The sequence below is a fragment of the Nyctibius grandis genome, chromosome 13 (genome assembly GCF_013368605.1).
Source record: "Nyctibius grandis isolate bNycGra1 chromosome 13, bNycGra1.pri, whole genome shotgun sequence".
In the NCBI taxonomy this organism is placed as follows: Eukaryota; Metazoa; Chordata; class Aves; order Nyctibiiformes; family Nyctibiidae; genus Nyctibius; species Nyctibius grandis.
The window spans coordinates 3,009,955-3,029,491 of NC_090670.1; the positions used below are offsets into that span (position 1 = coordinate 3,009,955).

The 19,537-nt window shown below is 37.7% G+C and overlaps 1 protein-coding gene across 2 annotated transcripts in view; it reads left to right on the forward strand.

Annotated features, from left to right (window-relative positions):
* The window catches only part of DACH2 (dachshund family transcription factor 2), a 289,154-nt gene that overhangs the window by 210,890 nt on the left and 58,727 nt on the right, over positions 1-19,537 (forward strand). For both annotated transcript variants that reach the window (XM_068411860.1, XM_068411861.1), the window contains exons 4-5: positions 10,947-11,102; positions 13,937-14,109. In XM_068411860.1, the coding sequence (XP_068267961.1) occupies positions 10,947-11,102; positions 13,937-14,109 (329 nt within the window). The remainder of the gene's footprint in view (positions 1-10,946; positions 11,103-13,936; positions 14,110-19,537) is intronic.

The window sequence follows — 19,537 nt, forward strand, 5'->3', positions numbered from 1 at the left end:
AAAGGAGCCCCAGTGCTGTACCCCACTGCCCAAGGAAGAGCTGTGCTTGGAAACGGCAGATACTGTGCCATGGGCGTGCTGTTACAGAGTGCATGGCTCTTTAAAATCTCAACAGCAAGTATGACTTTCTCTTTTCTTTTTTTTAAACTCAATATGCGTAGAATCTCAGAAGTGAAAATCATATCTTCAAGCTTCCCAAACTAAAGAGCTTTGGGAAGAGTGTATTTGTCATTATGTTTAATTTGCACATACCTCACCAAAGAAAAGGCCAGGGGAGCTAGGCCGAGAACACAGCTGTACAGGCAGCTCAACTAATTGCCTCTCCATCCTCAACCTCATTTATCTTCATTTCTTCCCAATTATACCAAATTATCAATAGTCTCTGTTGCATCAGAGTCTTAATCCCCTTTATTCAGGCAGCATTAGATAGTGGCAGATGAATTCTTGGAGGGAGTCAGGGTAAACAGCCATGAAATGCCACCTCTGGCAGATGGCATTGCTCACAAGAAATGTGACAAAACATTTGGAATTTGTTACTAGGCATTGGTATGAGAAGGCAAGCTGTCAATATTTTTTTAAATGATAATCAAGGTGGTGCATACTTATACCACAAGCAGAAATGAATCCTGTCCAAAACCTCAAGCTTAGTTAAGTTCAGCTTGGCACTGTGCTATTGTATTTTGTTGCTGAAGCCTTTCACTTTTTCTTCTTAAGAAATATTTTCACTTTATCTGCTATTAATATCAACATTTTAATACTATTTGTTCTAATGATAGTTGCTATTTATGATTTTGTATACTTCAGAAAGAAATATTAATTTGAAGATGTAGAATGTCCTTTACACAATAACAAAATTAGGATGTATTTTCTTGAATAGATTCTTTGGCACTGTTGGTCTTTTGTAGGGGTCTGATGCTGCTCCTTAGAGAAGCTAATGCAAAGCTCCCACTGATGCTCATTGAGGAGTATTGCGCTAGAGATTAGATGGGACCACCTAATGGCTAGGTTTGCTGAACGAGAAAAATATTCTGAAAATCAAAGACTGATTGAATGTATAAGGTGTCCAAGTGCTGTGGTAGGTATATATTCAGCTATTACTATGAGCAAAAATGAAAGTGATTTTTAAAAGAATTACAAAGTTGGCTGCTAATATAGTTCAAGATTTTTTTGCATGTTATTTTTAGGCTGACATTAAATGAAACAGTAGATTTCACTGCTGACCTTTTATGTGAATTAGGTTTACTCACAGGCTCTCCTGGTTTTGGCAGCATTCTAAATTTTTTGGAAGTCAGTAAGAACTTAGTGCAAGGAGTCAAATGCCAGAGATAAAACGTGGTGCATCTTCAGAATTAGTATATACCTTGCCAACGTTCCCCATACTGACACAACTTGTTGGAACTGTGCAAGTGTCTGCACATGCTGATCCTTCATGGAAACTGGGGCTTCTGAGAGTGAATCTTGTTGGAGAGCTTCTACAGTCATTCAGATTCAGTATGAAAGGATGCTAGGCGTCCCTTTTGCAACCTCTCAGTCTCTAGTAAAATCTCCAGTGTCACTGAGTTCTGTTGTAGATGCTTCAAGTTGGCAGGGGTTTGGAAGATTGTCCAAATGTGTATGTATGAAGTGCCACAGACTGTTTAATTCTTTCAAGCCATACTTTATATTACAGAGTTCTTTTAGTATTAGGAATTTTTGAAAAGATTATAAAACCATATTTCATTTATGTCACTACAAATTAATTCAGAAGACTACGATCTGTAATTTGAACTGTTCATAGTAATTATTTCAAAGAAATAATAAATGATAAATTGTTGAAACTTGAACGATCTGATTTTCTAGCGTAGCATTACCTGTCTGCTGTGGATGTCAAGACGTTCTCAAAGCCTCTCAAAATCAAGCTAAACTGTCTGACTAGTTAAAGTACATGTATCTCAGTGGTTGTTTAAGTAAGTTGTTAAATATGGGAAAATATTAAGTAATTTTTTAAAAAAAAAAAAACAAAAGCAAAACTACTTGATTTGTGGTGAGTGAAGGTGTCAATGATTGTCCTTGCTGGAACATGAATCCTAGTTCCTTGCTTGCTGGCTGCAGTTGTTGAGTTTAGAAGGACGTATGTTTTATCCTTTCTGGCAGCCAGCCCTACAAACTGTGTTCAAGATCTGAAAGTTAAGCCATTTTATTTCTGGCTTGTGCATCATAAACAGTAATGAAAACATGATAGACCAACGTTTTGACCTTATTTCTCTCTGTGAAATGAACGTGTTTCTGAAGACAGACTTTGGTCCTGCAGTAGAAAACAGTTAACTTTTCTGTTGATGGTCCTAAACCAGAAGAGATATCATGTTCTAGTACTGTATCATTATCTTTGTATAGAAAAATAAATAGTGATACAGTCACACACTTATTAATAAAATTTTAGCAATAACCATTTGGAGTGCAGAAGGGAGCAGATCGGTTTGTGCAAGAATGAACCATAATCCTGTGGTTACATTTCAAAATAGTATTGAGCATTTAAAGGTTGTCCCCTCTTTTGAGTTCACCAACATCATGTCTGTTGAAATAACGATCTCTGCAGATTTTTGTAAGCCCTCTTCTGTCAAAAGCACGTTCTGTAAGGTGTCAGGAATAGGGGTCTCCCTGACCCAACTTTCCAATAAGAATGCAAAGGTGTATTGTCTGCCTGCTAGCTCAAACTCGACGAGGTTCCTACAACAGTTTCTTGAGTGACAGAGAATAGACATCATTTATTATCTCTCTGGAAAGGGATGGCATATGCTTTTGACATTGACACAGATCTGAAAGAAAGTTTAGGTTTTAATTCTAAATTCCCTAATTCCAAGAATTATACTACACATTGTATAGAAGAAACTGCATAGGGATTTATTACTTACTGTATTTCATCCAGTACAGGAACTAGAAGACATGAGAGGAAGGCAGTAAATGCCAAGTTAAGCCCCCAACAACACAGCTGCGAATAACATGAGGAAGCTTTTTATACAGTGCACAGGCAAGCTGTTGAACTCCTTGCTGCAGGATATTGTAGATGCAAAGAATTGACATCTGTTTAATTTAATGGAAGAAAAATCTATTAAAGGTTATGAAATTCAAGGAAAATACCTCTGTTGCAGGAAGTTCCTAATTGTTGGAGAGTATTCTGGGGAATTGTCACTGTAGGTTTTCTCTTTAGTAAGTATTGCTTTTGGCCCTTGTTGGAGAGAAGGTATTAGGCTAGATGGACTGGAGCTGTTAGTATGCAATCATTCCAGGAGCCATTCTGCCTTTACTTATATTGCCCCTCCCTCCTGAAATATTATGACTCATTTCCATTTAGGAAGCTAGAAATATCTAGCTATTGATTTGAGGATTACGAGCTTCCCCCCACCCTTTATTATCACATGGTTAACTATCAGGTAGCAAAGCAGCAAAGACTTCGTTTATTAATTCTTAGAGCTTTTCTCCAGCGTGTCACATTTCTTCCTAGCCAAAAAGCAACTTGTTTTGATTAATACTTATGCATGATTAAATTAACAAAAGAAAAGAGGAGAATGGGTACAGGTAGCTAACTTTGAGAAGCACTTTTGAATATTAGTGTATTTTTATGAAAATTATTTGTAATAGTCTGTATCAAACTTTCTATAAATATGATGTTTCGTCTTGCTAAATCTCACTTCAGTGGGATGCTTTGGTGGTACATGTTGAATCAGCTGACCCTTTGAGGTATGTTTGGTGTTTTGAGTTTAAATGACGATACTGCCACTTTGAGCAGTTTGTGGTTTTGTCGAACTAGTCCCTTACATCATATTGCATTTTTGTTCCTTTTTCTGCATCTCTTTCCTGTTTTGCAACATTTTTCCCATTTTTTAATATTAGTTACTTGGAAAAGGCCATCCATATTTTAACAATTGTCTACAGAAGAGTTGCTGAATAGATTTTGTTGCTGGAGCAGTAGTTTCTCTACACCGGTCTTAGAAAGTAGGAGAAGACACTCTGCCATATTTTAATAGCCATCAGGATGTTAGTGCATGTAATTGGAAGGGATGAATGACCCAGTCTGTTGTTAGAGAGAGAGAACAGTTTTTCTACTGTTCTGAGTCTTTGACACAGAGCACCTGATCATAATTGGGAGATTTTGTTTTGACTGGCAAGGCCCATTGTAGGACAGTTACTTTCCAAGGTAACTGACAACAAGGAGACTTCTCTGGCATTGTGCTTTAGCACTATAATCATCAATCATAATTTGGGAACTTTAGAACACATTGTATTTCCCACCTTCTTATTTCTTTATCTCTGTTCATTTTAAAGGAAGCAATTGACAGTTTGGGAGGGATGGTTGGGTTCCTAAATAAATATTACATTTCTGCTTTTATCTTCTAAAAAAATATCTTCTTGTAATTAATTGTACTTAATTAAATTGGCATCAAACATTCTGACATACTCCCAGTTATCTTCATACCCTGTTTTCTGTGAAATAAACTTTGATATTGCTGTCATTAAGACTTTTCAAAAAGTTTAGAAGTTATATTCAGACTTCAGATGCCTTCTTATTGTATAATTATCAACAGATTACTTCACCTAAGTTGTGACAGACATATTTTTTAAGTATGACTGACTGATGGACAGATTGGGAATTGCTGAATTAATGGGCACATTTCAAAGCTTTGGCAGGGCTAAGCAGTAATTACATCTGCTGAACCACTTGATAAGTTTTTGGAAGTAGCCCAGTAAAGCCATCACTGGATTTCTTGAGTTTTAATATCTTACCCTACACACTTTCATGACTTTCTTGTAGGGCACAATCCAGAAGTTGATATAGCCGAATACCCACAGCTAAACAAATCATTGCATTAAAGCTTTGAATGCATTGCAAATCTTCCATTTAGATTTTCAGATAGGTGTCATGCTTTTGGGGGCTGATTAAAAATCTCGTTCCCGTTTTAAAGGAAGAAAGCTTATTTGAGGACCACAGAAGATGTCCGTGCTTGCATGGGCTCCATAAATAGCATCACCTACTGCCAATATGAGGGACAGAATTTGGGGTTAAATGGGTCATAATCCTGACCCAGCACAGTTCTATATTTTTCTGACAGGAAAGTGACAGTTCACCAGGAATATGACCTGGATGGTATCTTCCTACCCTTACTGTTTTGTAACGGTTTGTTTCCTACTACTTAGGGAGATTCTTAGTTATCAAATATGACAAAAATTTTTTCTACCTAATCTTCTCTTCCTGGGACATTCAAATGCTGATACCATGAACAGAATTCACTGAAAGTTCTTGGCTGAAGTGACATTGGAAGGGGCTGCCCAGAGAGGTGGCGGAGTCACCATCTCTGGAGGGGTTTAAGAAAAGACTGGACATGGCACTTAGTGCCATGGTCTAGTTGACAGGGTGGTGTCAGGGCAATGGTTGGACTCAGTGATCCCAGAGGGCTCCAACCTGGTTGATTCTGTGATTCTGTTTTCGGCAGAGGATATTCTGTGTAGGCCAAAAAAGGGACTGTTTTTCCCAGTATCGAGGTGAGATTAGGATATTGGTAAAAGCAAATAGTCTGGGACACCTGAAACCACTGGGGCTGGGAACGCTGGCAAACAGGCCCTGTTGTTTGAGGAGTACTGGAATATTAGATAAGCCAAAAAACTTCAAAGGCCTGTGTGTGCTAACACTTACAAAAGAAGCTAGAGGTGGCAAACACTTTGAAATTATCAGTGCTGAAATAGCAACACGCTGAATACTTTTTTCTTTGCAGCTGATGTTATGCTTAATATGCCCAACAGCATGAAAAATGTGTTTAAAAATAATTTTAGAATAAAATTGGACAGTGAAGATGGTATTGCTTTTAACAATTTGAGTTCAATTTTCCAGAAATGTATCACAACAAAAAACCAAAATGACAGACATAGATCGAAACAGTGTGGTTGTTCAATTGGAAGGTACCTCTGACAGAGTGGATTTCATTTAGCTACACCAGACAGTTTTAAGGCTGCTAAAATGAATTTGAAACCAAATAAAAAGAAACTGTCACCAAATTGAACTTTGATTACTTTCTGGAGATCTTTCAATGCCTAAAAACAAGACACTAATTTAATCTTTATAAATATATCTTCACCAAAAGCAGTTTTTTGGATTTTGTTTTGAAGAGCACAAATGCACAAAGAGGTTTATTGCTAGAAAACATGTAGCTTTAAGAGTTATCTTATAACATTACGAAAATCAAAGATGGGTGAGAAGCAGCATTTTCAGAAAAATGAAGCTGAGCTTATCACTTGCATTTCCTTCAACTACACAAAATGAAACTTAAGCAGAGGTGCTTTGCATACAGACATGTACATGACTGTAAATAAGCTTGCAGTGGATCTGTGAGTACAGTGTATATCAGCATCAGCATGTGTGTGTACGGCCTAGGCCGATCTCCCCTCTGTGTTACCTGTGATTTCACTCCCTGTGCGTCTGAACTCGTCTGAATTCGCTGTTCCCGGGGACTTGGGAACAGAGACAGACAGAATTTGGTCACTGGGCTGTAAAATGGCATTAAGGGAATGCTTCCCTCTCACCACATTTTAATTTAGAAGTGAATGGACTGGGATTTATGTTAGTTTTTCTTTTGCTTAGTTGAACATAAGTGTAATTCATGCACTGATTAAATAAGTTCTCTCAAATAACCTGTTAAGACTGGTAAATACCAGACTTTAATAATTAAGTATATCATAAATAACTCTTTCTCTTAGCAAACCCGTGTAGTGTCTGTCTTTATCTGTGCACTTTGAAACACGCACTGTGTTTCTGTGGAGGTGACTGTGTACAGTGCAGCCCATCAGGCCTTTTTTTTCCCATCCATATTGTGCGTTTAGCTGCAGATCTGAAAGCAGAACTGTACACCGCACGTTTGCTGCGTGGCCTGAACTGGATGGTGGAAGCAGGTCAGACCTTTTCTTCGCTGCCTGGGCTGGGCACCCAGAGCATTCTGCAGTCCTTTCGGCTGCCTGGCCAGCTACTCTGCCTTTTACCTCCCGGTTCGGTGTGACTACGTTCAAGCAAACCACAGTCTCTGTGCTTGCTTCTGACAAGCGTCAGGAGCTCTGGAAGATGGAGGTTCTTGTCTCTCTTACTCTTTTTTAATGCTGAGTGCAATCTGTTGGGGGACAAGATCGACTAGAATGCAAACAAGATAAAGAAAAATTACCGTGTTGTCCTTTAGTTTTATCTGTCAGAGAGAAGGTCATATGGGTAGTGGGTAATAGTGTTAAACATAAAGCTTTTTGTAAAGTGTATGAATGATGTATTGGCATTTTGACAAATCAACAGACTTCTGAGTGCTCTAATAATATTCCTATGACACTTATGAATCAAGTTACTAACATTTTAAAATGAAATATTATTTTTCATTTAAAATAAAGAAAAAGCTATATTTCTCTTCATATACAAGAGGTAAAGTAAGTCCCATTGCTGGTTTCCGTTGTCCCATTTTCCTTACAGTGTTCCATATTTGCTCTCTTCTTTCCACTTTTGTTTCATATACACCTGAAAGAAAGTACTTGAAGTCCGTCTCTCTATATACAGTAGTATGGATCATTGTTTAATTTCAGACTCATTATCTGCTATATAAAAAGAATTAGAGCCTTCACTAGCTTAGTATGGACAAAGAAATTTTTTTTTCCTAATATAAATTTCTTGAAAGACCAAACCTTTTGAATATAATGAAAGAAAAGAAATTTGACTCCCATAAATCTATTTCTCTGTGGTGTATTGCATGATTCATATCATAAGGTTGCATTTTTAGTTTCACCTGTAAGCTTATCATACCCAAGACAGGATTTAGAATCCACATGTGACGTCTTTGCCTTATTGATGGCACCTATTTGGACAAAAAATGACAAGGAACAGAAATCTGAAAAATTGTGGCTAAACCTAAATTTGAAATATAAAGAAGGACTTACTTGTTATAGATGTATTCAGTAATTGTTATAGTAAGAAAGAATTTGATATGTATATATGTCAAATATGTATTTGCTGATATAACATACTGACAACTGTGTTACTACATAAGAAAATGTGTATGCTCAAAAATAAGTAACCTTTTTAAAAGCTGTATGACAGTAAAAGGTCTGAGTATATTCTCACACGTTTGCATTTTACATATTTGGTTTATAATATTAATCTAGTTCTGGCTTACTATTAATTTATATGTAATTTTTTCTTACTGTATGGGAATAGACACTGCAGGGAAGGATGCAGATTTTCTTTTAAAACTATTATTTTTTAGCTGTGCAAAGGGACTGTGAGTAGGATGAGATGGAAGTGCCGATGGTATAGAGCACAGGAGTAGGACCCGTGAGACCTGATTTCTCTTCCAGTTTCACCATTACTCTACCAGGTAACATGGAGGAAGTTGCTTCATAATTCTGCACCTCAACTTTCCCACTTGTTGGGGATAATCATACTGCCCTTATAAAACACTTCACAATTGAACAGTTCTAGGTAGGACGTTCAAATTATTATTTTCTTTTTAAGAGACTTGCTACTACATAGTATATGCAGTCCAGATTAAGTGATGAAGCTGTTATCTATGTGGTATACTGCAGACTACAGGCTAGATGTCATTTAACATGCACTTTTATTATACGTCATACCCTCAGCAGTATTTTTTTTCTGTAAGGAGAAGTGGTAGGGAACATAAGAATACAGGAATGGTCTGTTGAGATAAGTGTATTGCAATTTATTCTTGTGTTACTGGCACTGAATACTGGAGCAGATTTACAAGTGGAATTTGCAGGGGAAAAAAATTATTATTGTCCTCATCAGTAAGGAAAACTGGTCCAGTGATTTGGACTGTACAACATAATTTAAATTTGGTTTCCTGTTCCATTGCAGATTTCCTGTATTTCCTTAAGGAAGTCACTTTGCTCTGCAGTGCAATTCTCCATCTATAAAATAGGAATAACGGTACTTGCCTACAGAACGTGCAACAGTTGTAAAGCTGGGCACAGAAAGCTGGTGGGGTGCTCTGATACTACAGCTTCAGGGCCACAGAAGCGTGGTGGTAGATGCGTGAGGCTTTGGAAAGAAGAGAAACTTCCAGAAATAAGTAAATGAGCTAAGAGTTTTAGACCATCTGTGCCTGGGGTTGGAAGTGTTGGAGAAAAGCAAACAGGATGAGGGAGACTTTTAGATGAAGAGTGCAGTTTTTTCATTCAAAAGTCTCTGACAAACTGTCTTGTGAACAGTACATATCATATGTGTTTTTTGAGGAAGAATAAAGTGTTAATATTAAACTTAAATTTACTGAAAAAGCATATGAAGAAAAATAAAATTAATTTGGTAAAATCAAATGCTAAGCATTTCCTTGGAAAATCTTTTTTAAATTACACATTTAACTTGAGAACTCCTTTACCAGATAATACCGCCTCTGTTTCACAATAGTCATAATGAAAAACTTCTATGCTAAGTACCAGTCAAATGTTATTTGAAAAGCTGATATACAGTATATTAAATAACAAAGATGCTGACACAGCCTTAACTGTAGTGGTTTTTCTAATTACTGCACTATGCCATGTTACATTATATCACATGGCATAATTTAGTGTATCTTTCTTTGTCAATGTATTACTCATCATTTTACAAATTGCAAATCTTTTATAGGAAGGTAATTCATACTTGGACATAGTGCTAAAATGATGGAGTGATTTCCTTTTTTCTCAATCATTGATCTTTCAAACTTTTTCATTTAGCAGTATTAATCATGTTTAGCTAAGTGTTGTCATAAAGAATGGAATTTTTCTGTTACTTTCATATTCAATTAAAATGTGTTTTGCTTGCTGCTTCTATCTGCTGCATCACAGTAATCTATTTACTTATTCTAATTGGAATTCTTGTTCATAAATTCAAAACAAAGTCAATACTGCAGTTACACATTTTCATAACAATCTATAATCTAATTGAAAATGTGGGGCGGACCTGAGAAGAGAGTGTTCTTAAAGTACGTTTTTACTCTAGAAATGTTCAGTCTAACTTTTTTAAGGTGGTTTGTTTTGTGGAGCAGATGTATTTCAGAATTCACTAACACGGTCTACTTAACTGCTGTTTGAAAGGAACTTGTTATTCAAGTGTATAAGTGTAATACTGAAGAAAACTACGTTCTGGAAAATTGCTGCAGAACCCCCTCTCTGCAGAAGACCATGCAGATGTTCTAGACCAAGCACGAGTGCTTAGTTTGCTGTGCTGTGGTTTTGTTGTAGACAGTAATTACTGGGCATAATAGATATCTGGACTCTGTAAATTTAAATTCCTGAATATTGATGATTTCCAAGCCCAACCTACTGCCTGGCTTGTTTAACCTAGCAAAGTGAAGTGTTTCACTGAGGACATCCCCAGGATCAAACCCAGCAGTGGAGAAAAAGCTAGTGAAGCTCAAAGAGAACACAGCAGCAGCATAAATTGTTGTAACCTGTTCAGGGATGAATTTAAGCTAGAATGCTAGTGAGCGTTGGAGGAGTGAATGGCGGAGCGGCTCTCCAGTGAGATTAACAGTGGTGAGAGACTTGACGAGCCCGAGAATGGACACCGGTTAGTCTCTGGCAGGGACTGGATGGCGTGATTCCCTGGGATAGCAGGAGACTGTGATTCAGTGCCTCAGATGTTCCCTTTCTGCCTTATTTACTTAATTGTGACTGATGTTTACTTGGATGATTTTTATACTTAAACATTTAGCTTTTCCTGTTTCCAGAAACTTGTGTTATGAAGGTAGATGATGCTGGAAGTTTCTAATATTTTTTGCCTGATGCATATTTGTTAATTTATTTTAATAGAAATTCAGGTGTAGGTTTCAGGTGCTTTGTTTGTGTTAGGTGCTTAGCTATGGTAAAGAGCATTAGCTCATCGCTAATCGAGCTAAATGTCTTTTAAAGAAAAGTATATGCCTTTTATGGTTTGTTTGTACCCTGTTTTGCAGGTGGGAGTGAATCCTCCTGGGATAAAGACAAGCTTCAGTCTCCCATTACAACGGGGTCACAGCACAGCATTGGTCACCCCACACTGTCAGGGCAGTCGAGCCTTGGAAGTGCGCACCCGCTCAGTCCTCTCCAGCAGAATCACCTGCTCACCAACAGTACGTACTGTGCTCTTACGTGGAGCCCTGCTTGGAGGCTGGGCTTGCGTTCCTTCCCAGCCTCCTGGAGGTGGGGGAAGTGGATGGGAGACACATGAGCAACAGGAGGGTCAGTCGTCCCACTGTCTGCTGCACTTCTGCATCATGTCTAAGCCACCCACTGGGATAGAGCTGCCCTCTTTGAATAGTCACCCAGTGCTGGGTAAGGGACTGTCAGTCCTTAATCGATATTTCCACGGCCTGGACTGAAGGGAAAAATAACCATTAAATTGCTTAAAATTTTAGCTATATGAGAAAACTCTCTTCTGGGTGAAAATGGTGAAAATGCTGACCACCAAATAAAAATATAAGAGCCAGGAATAAATGCAAAATGTCTAGTTAAAAGCGAGCAGAAGCAATCCCTCTGCCTTGTTTTGCCTTGTACCTGCCAGGTGTGGGCAAGGTCATCCATTGAACCCAGGTATCGAAAGCAACTGGAATAAAATGACACTGATAAAGTTTGGATTTGGAACTTAAAAGCTCCCTTCAAACCCATCTCTTTTCCTTCCCTTAGGAAGGGAGCAGGTGGGAAGCCAGCAGTTCCCCTTCTCCTTTGCACCCAAAGAGGGAAGGAAGGGAAGGGAAAGTTATTCCAAGAAAGATATTTCAGGATTAGTATTTTAAAAATTAGTGAGGAGTAAAGTTAATTCTAACAGATGATGATGGATGAAGAATGAAAATCTCACTATTTCTGAATTATTGTTATTTGTTTAAGGTCTTCATCCTCAAAGTTTTGAACGTTGGTTTTTGGTGTTAGTTTTAGTGGATGAATGACATTTCTGGCTCCTTACACAATTTTAGGAGCAGATAGTTCCCTGCTACCTATGTAGGGCCCCGAACTTGAACAAATCAAAGCTATTGAAATAACTCCTACAATACACGTCTGCTTTGTTCATGGGGGGGTATGGACCTGAGCATTTTGGGTTAAGTGTCAGTAGTTAAGAATCACCAGATCATAGGAGTCAAATTCACTGTAGTTTATCCTTTCATTTTATATTCTTGTATAATTTAATCCCTGTATATATTTTACATAGAGGGATATTGTGTTCTTTGCTGTTAAAGAAAACTTTAAAGATATTTTCTAGTAGATATGGTAGTAGACAAATGTCTATAGGCTATTAAAGGGTTTATTGAATGTCAGACATTATGTCCAATGATTTGCAAGTGTAGGATATATTTTCTTCATAGTCCTCTGAAATGTTTGACGGATTGTGTCTTAAAACTGGTGATGTGCTGTTAAATTCTGTTTGTAGTTTGCATTTAGTTTGCATGTCAATTGGACTTTAAGTAGACATACAACTCAATGTGGCCAGATGGTGTCTGGGAGTTTTGGAACTCTATGGAGTATGAGTAAAGATTATTGGGCTGTTAAGGGAGATATGCAGGGGAACAAAGGCTTATGGATGTAAGCACTGAAGGGGATGTCAGTATGGTTTGAAGTGAAGGGAGATATATGTGGGCTTTGCTTATTACCTATCATAATTAATATTGCTGTGGATCGTCATATAAAATACATATTGAATCATAAGACATCGCAGTTGTTCATCTTGATATACTCAAGCTAAACAGAAGTAATGTGGGAGCTTAGCACATACGCAGTTCTGCCTTTTGTGGTGGGCACAGTGGTGTTTTCCTATCACTATAGTCAAATTGTTTTGGAATAGCATAAGCTGTATCAGTCAATGATATTTTTTATTGTGGGTTCTGTCATACACCAAAATGGTGACTGGCCTTCTCATTTAAAATAGTTAAGATAGAGCCAAAAGTTAAAAAACTTCTAGAAATAATCAATGTGAATAACATATGGTCATGTTATTTACTACTTGTACCTGAATTTTTAAATGAGAATTTCTAATCTAAATTTCATTTAGAAAAACAATAAGGCATTTTGTTTGGCAGAATGAATCCTATTTTTTCTGAAAAAATAACTTTGAATGCCCAAAGGTAGCTATCTTCAAGTGGTGTCTCTAAAGAATTCTTAAATGCAAAATAACCTGAAACAATTTTTTCAGTGAGTTGATGTCATGGTCTTGCTTTCCATTGTAGTCATTACTAAATACAGCAAGTAATACACATGCTGAAACAGATATTAATGAAACACGAGAATCCAATTCTTGCTAGCAGTAGCATCACTTTTTTGGCAATGTCAAGCTCTGCAAGTTGGTCCAGATGAATTTCATACCTTCTTACGTTGTTTTATATCCATAACAGAAGGCAATTTAAAGTGACTTTTTGGAAATTAAAACCTCTGGCAACAGTTTTAACCTCTCATTACATGTTCCAGTTCACAGACCTTCTCTGTGGTAGTTCAGGGGTGTCTGGAGTCCAACCCACAGCTTCCTGTATTCAAGAAATAGTCCTGATATCAAAATCTAGTCTCAGGTTCCTGTGTATGTGAACTAATAATAGTAAGGGGACTTGGTAGGAGTATACTGTCAGATAAAATTATTAATTAATATTCATCTGATGTATTGGAAAAACATGCAAATATCTGCATGTTTTGTGGGGTTTTTTTCTTTATTGCTCTTAATAAAGAGATCACTGAGTTTAAGCACTGTTATATACACATTTTGCTAATATTGTGTTACTTTACAGCTATATGTTTCTTCCCCTAATACAAACCATACAACCTTTTCTGGAATACAATTACACCCTATGTAACATCAAAATTATTAACACATAATAATATGAGTTTGACTAGTCAATGTTCCAGTAGAATATAGACTCTAAAAATTAAGGTGTTGGGTTATAAAATGAGGGACGGACACATGTAACCTGCCCATGCTCTCTTTTAGGGATAGACCTGCCGTTCATGATGATGCCCCACCCTCTGCTTCCCGTCAGCCTACCTCCCGCTTCGGTTGCAATGGCAATGAATCAGATGAACCACCTCAATACGATAGCTAACATGGCTGCAGCAGCCCAGATGCACAGTCCTCTTTCCAGGGCAGGGGCATCTGTTATAAAGGTAAGAGTAATCTGTGAGACTTAGAAAAAATAGCTTTTTGTGACTAACAAAAACATTTACAGTGACTTTCTCAAGGGAGATAACTAAGAGGCGAGGAGCTTATCCTGCCTATAGCACACCTGGTCTGCAGTTCCTGGTAGTGCTTCAGTTTAAGGAAATACTCTCGAGTACAGTTGAGAAGTTAACATGCTCTGCTCTATCTACAAATCTGTGATGTAGTTAAAAACAGATACTACCACTCACTAGGGGGTAAGGGAATAAGCAGTGCTGCATCTGTTAAAGCTCAAAAGCTATTCTAAAATGTTGTTTAAAATCAAACTTAATGTTATACTTAAAGGAAAATGCTATAGAAGTAACAGGAACTCTGTGCAGTGCAATTCTAGAACAGGTTACTAGCACAGAAAATCATCAGAAGTATATCAGTGAGTATGGTCTCTGGTAGCCACAGCTGAATTTCCTTCTGACTGGATAAAACATGTTTATACTTTTGAAAGGCTTCTGATAGTCTTGTCCAAGCAGGTTGTTAAGAAAAGTTCACTCCTGTGTTGAGAGCTGAAGTCCTGCCACACACTAAAAAATATGTTGAGACAAGAAATTTTCAAAGTAGAAGGCTGTAGGATCAGTGCATGTGAAGAACTGGTGCTATGGGATTCTGTGAAACACAGTGGGTCCTCTCTTTGTCGGGCAAAAATGAAAGGTTTTACCAAATGAACTTTTGTGTATGTTTGCATGTGTGTTTTTTGTTGACAACTTTCAAAGGTAGTTATTTTAGTCCATTTTTCTTTGTTTTTAAATATATGAGTCTCTAGAGCTATCTGTTCTGGAAAGTACATGTCTTTTTATTTTGATATTGAGGCTCATTTACACTCATGTATCCCCACTATACTGGAATCCCAAAGTTCTGAGCTGCTTTATTCTAATAACTTTCTCTGATTTGCTGAACTTAATCTGTTGTATCTTTATTGTAAAACACCTTAATTATAAAATACTGTCATTTTATCATTGAGAAAGTTACTGTTGCCAATATTACAGGCCAATTGTGAGAATAAATTAGTTAGTGTTGTACTTTCTGTTGTCACAGCTTGCCGCTGCAGGAAATTTTGTTTCTACGTCAAGCAGGGAAAGAAACTGGTAGTACACAACCACGTGTTTATTCTTCATACTTGTATTTACTGATATCAACATACTTTCAAGGAAGAAAGCAGATTTCTCTTGTCACATTACAGTAGCATAAAATATTACATGTCTCTGTTGCTGGGGTTCTGGAGGTCTTTGTTTTTCTTCTGATCTTCTTCATGGCCCTGAGCATCTACAAAATTGCCTCAGGTTGTTTTTCTTCTTTACCTTACTTCCAAATTAGGGCAAATGTTGTTCTTAATACTTTGATTTTGTTTACATTTTGTTTTCTTGGATTCTGGGAGGCTGGTAAAATTTGGGGTTGGGGGGACGTTCCCCAGTCAAAGACTATTTAGGATTAAGATCTATAAAAAATTATCCTTGTCATTAGTGTATCTGCACAGTTGTTGACTGGGCAGGGGAAACATAATATCTCTGCTGTGCAACTGTCCATTAGTTAATGCAAGTCACTGGATTGTTAGAAATTAATTGAGGTTCCATTCGTTTCACTCCATAACCTTTTCTTTAACTGTTCAGAGACCTCTTGAGAAAACCAGAACTTAAATACAGCAGTGGAATATTTGTAGCAGCAAGTATTCTGCATAAGCTTTGATTATATTTTAAATGCTATCAGTATGTCAAAATGAAGATTAAATATGTACTTGTAAACAATGCTAGTTCTTTGTAACATGAACTACAGTTTTTGCGAGGAGTCTGGCTTAAGGATGCTCTTTAGCAGTCCCTTGCTGGTGCTAGTTACTCATTTACAGCTATTTTTTCCCCAACACCTGCACTAGAGGATACACAATATCTCCACAGCAACAGTAGGTCGCATCAGCATTCTAGTGGGAATTATTTCCTCTACATGATGTAGAGGAAAATACACCAGTAGCTAATGTGACAGAGGGAAAGTGTGCATCCGTTGCTGTGTTACTCTCACCTGTCAAGTGATGCTGCATCTTTCTCTCATTTGTTCTGAGCGCTAAAACTGTGATGAGTTGTTTTACAGACAATACGAGACTCCTTTTGTCCTTTCCTTTCCTTCCCTTATGTACAATCATCTAGCTCTGAAAGACGATCAGTTAAGATGAAATCCTTGTACAAAACGAAACGTGAAAAAGCATTGCTGCTGTTGTTACCTGTCAGCAGTATTTTATTATATGACGTTATTTAAGTGCATTTAATAAGTACAAAAAATGACTAGTTTTAGATAGACTGCAATTCTAGCATCATGACGTTACTTAAAATGGGAGAAATGAATGGAATATATGAGTGTGTATCTATTTCCATACTCTGATGACTAAAATACCACTTGATCTGTTTTCTATAGGTGTGAGAATCAGCTGCTTTATAAAGGTTTTGAATGAAGTCATTATGCCTTTTATATCACGTTTGCCATTTAGAAGTAAGCTGTTCTACCAAGATATGCGTGATCAGCAAAGTTAACATTTAGTGCTCCAGAAAGAAATGTCATAACTATGAAACTTGATTTCTTCCTGACAGGAACACTATAAATTAGGCAGGCACGATGGCCAGGCTCGCAAAACCTTCTTAGCCATCTATAATATGATCTGATGTGATTATAGCAGCACCCGCTAGCAGTGCTACAGCTACAGTTCTGACAGTGCCCCTGTAATAAATCCACTCTTTCAGGGATGTACTGTGCAGCTAAAAGGGCTTGCTCCATTTGCAACTTGGCTCAAATGGTTCTGAAGAATCTGTATAATTGAGGGTGTCACATGGCAAAACCAAAATTTGACAGCAACACTGACTTCACCACCCTCCCTCTTCTCCCTCTTGCATCTGCTCTCCTGCTAGTTCTTTTTTTCCAGAGCTATTCTTCAATGGGATGAACTCTGCAATCCAGTTACTGGCCTTGGTGTAAGCTTAGGAAGGTATAAGGAGGAGGGCTGGCAAGAGCCAAGTTTCTGGAGCTGTAGCTATGCGAGTGCATATTCACTCAAAGGCCACTTTCCCAGACGTCCTTTGAAACAGGTTGGTGGGAGATACTGTGGTTAGGGTGGGCTTGAAATTGTGGGAACCGCATCCAAACCAGGAGCCTGAAGCTGCTCTCTTCTGTGTTACGTATCAAGAGCACTGAGAGTAATGAGGCAAAACTCTATCCCAGGGATCTGAGAGGCTCTTTGATGCTTTTCACCCAGTTTTTCCTTGCTGCCTGTTCTATTCACCTCACATACTTTGCACTTCCCTTGCTCATGTCTCACCCTTCCTCCTCCATCTCTTCTCCTCCTCATCGTTCTCTCTCCCTTTCCTTCTGGCTCTCTAACAACCTCTTCTGAGCTGCTGAGAGATGTGCTTCTCCTGAGTAGGAGTATTTCTGCAAATTGGTTTCCTGCTGTCCATTTTTCTTCTGTCGTCATTCCCTCATGCTTGCTGTATTCCTGCTTTTCTCTTATTCTTTTTTCTCTTATTCTTTGTGCTCTTATCGAGGTCCCAATTAGGAATAAATGGCACATTTTTTGCATGCAGCTGGAAAACCCAGAGAAAATCAAGTGTAATAGAAATGCTTTGTTTCAAAAAAAACCCTCAAAATAAAGCATTTTCATTTTTGTCTCTGAAGTCATATTTCTTGAATTTCACCCCAATGTACTTGAGAAAGAAACCGAAACCCACCCACTTCCTCCCCCTTCCCGCCCCCCCCCCAAAAAAAAAAAAGAAAAAAGGACATTTTAGGTGAAATGCATTGGTTTGTTTTGGTAGGGAGACTGAAATCTTGTACTTCACATTAAGTCTACACAATTCTGTCTGAATATTTTGGTCTACTGATAGTACAAACAATGCTTTGTTCTGTTTGTGTGATCCAGACATGCAGTAGAAATTTTTGAGTCTCCTTCTCTTTGTGTTCTGTTCTTCCTCTGATTTTGTGGGATGGTTAAAGCATTTGTAAAGGATGTATATGACATGATTTTAAATTCCCTAAAGAGAATACAGATGGGCTGTGTAATTATTGCTGAGAGGTGCTATTTTCTGTGTGCCGTACAACTCACATTCATAATATTTACCTGACAGCCAGAAAAATGTGGCGATCTCAGAATACTCTGAAACAATTCTTCTCAGTATAAAAACATTTCTCGTTACAGAATTTATAGCATTTAATTTCATTATCTCTCTGTGCATTCAATTCATTCTGAATTGTTTTCAGGATATTATAAGATTTATAAAACAAAACTTCCATAAAATTTATGTTATTTTTCTCATTAGATTTGTTCTGTCCTGTTTCATAGCATGTGTTCATTGCTGGCAGCTTATTGCTGAAATGGGTACTAGAATATGTTAGGGGAGTGACGTAAGTTTGCTTCTTATAAGGCTAATTTTTGTGGCTATATCTGTAGCAAAGGAGAAGTGAGTGTGCAGTTTTTATTTGGTGATGCAGAGAAACTACTGTGTTGGGAGATGTTCAGGTCCCTAAAAATTGCCTTAAATACCTTCTCATCTCTGCTCCTCTGAAGGGAGGCATATCCCTCTCCCTGCAATGCCAAGGACGCCTTGCTTAGCACCGAGACACCTAGCTGCTAGGTTAAAGAACAAGCCATGGATACTTATTTAAACTTGCAAGTGGAAAAGCATGAAGTAAGAAGCAAGTACATCTCTTTTTTGCAAAGCTTGCAAGGGAATATTGTTAGGCCAGGCACATAGTAGCTTTTAGTTCTGGCTCAGATCTTTTTAGTATTGGCTTAGTCATTTGCATTTGTACTTAATAACTAATATAGCTATAACATAGATTAGAAATAGCATTGTCATCATTAGTCCTGGGAGTGCCTGCCTTTCATTCAGGAGCAGCACTGGGTGAAACAGCTCATAGGAGGGGGTACAAGTAGAAAGTTCCCACTGCAAGATCCTTTCCAATTTTGGTCAATATTATACTTCCAGACTCAAAGTAAAATGTGAAGGTAAGATCTTAATATCCAAGTGAAGGTTGCCATAGTTTTCACAGTGACTGCTAATTTAAGAAATGGTGAAGAAGGCGGCTCTTGTTTGGCTGTTTACCAATGCCATCTGATTAGCTGCGGTTTTCTGTTTGGCTGAGCAGCTGGCAATTAATGAATTGATAGGAAGTAGTCACAAGGTAATGGAATTAGCAAGTGAACATCTGGTATTAAAAATCAGTAAACGTAGAAGTGTTTTTATGATTTCTTAAATTTGGTGGGAAAATAATTGCCAGTTGACTACAACTGAAACAACTATATGTACGCAGTGAAAAAAAATGCATTTTAAATGGCAAAATACATATTTCAAGTGAATGACTTCCCGACACACTGCAAAAGATGAATGGGATCCAGCTGGCTTTCAG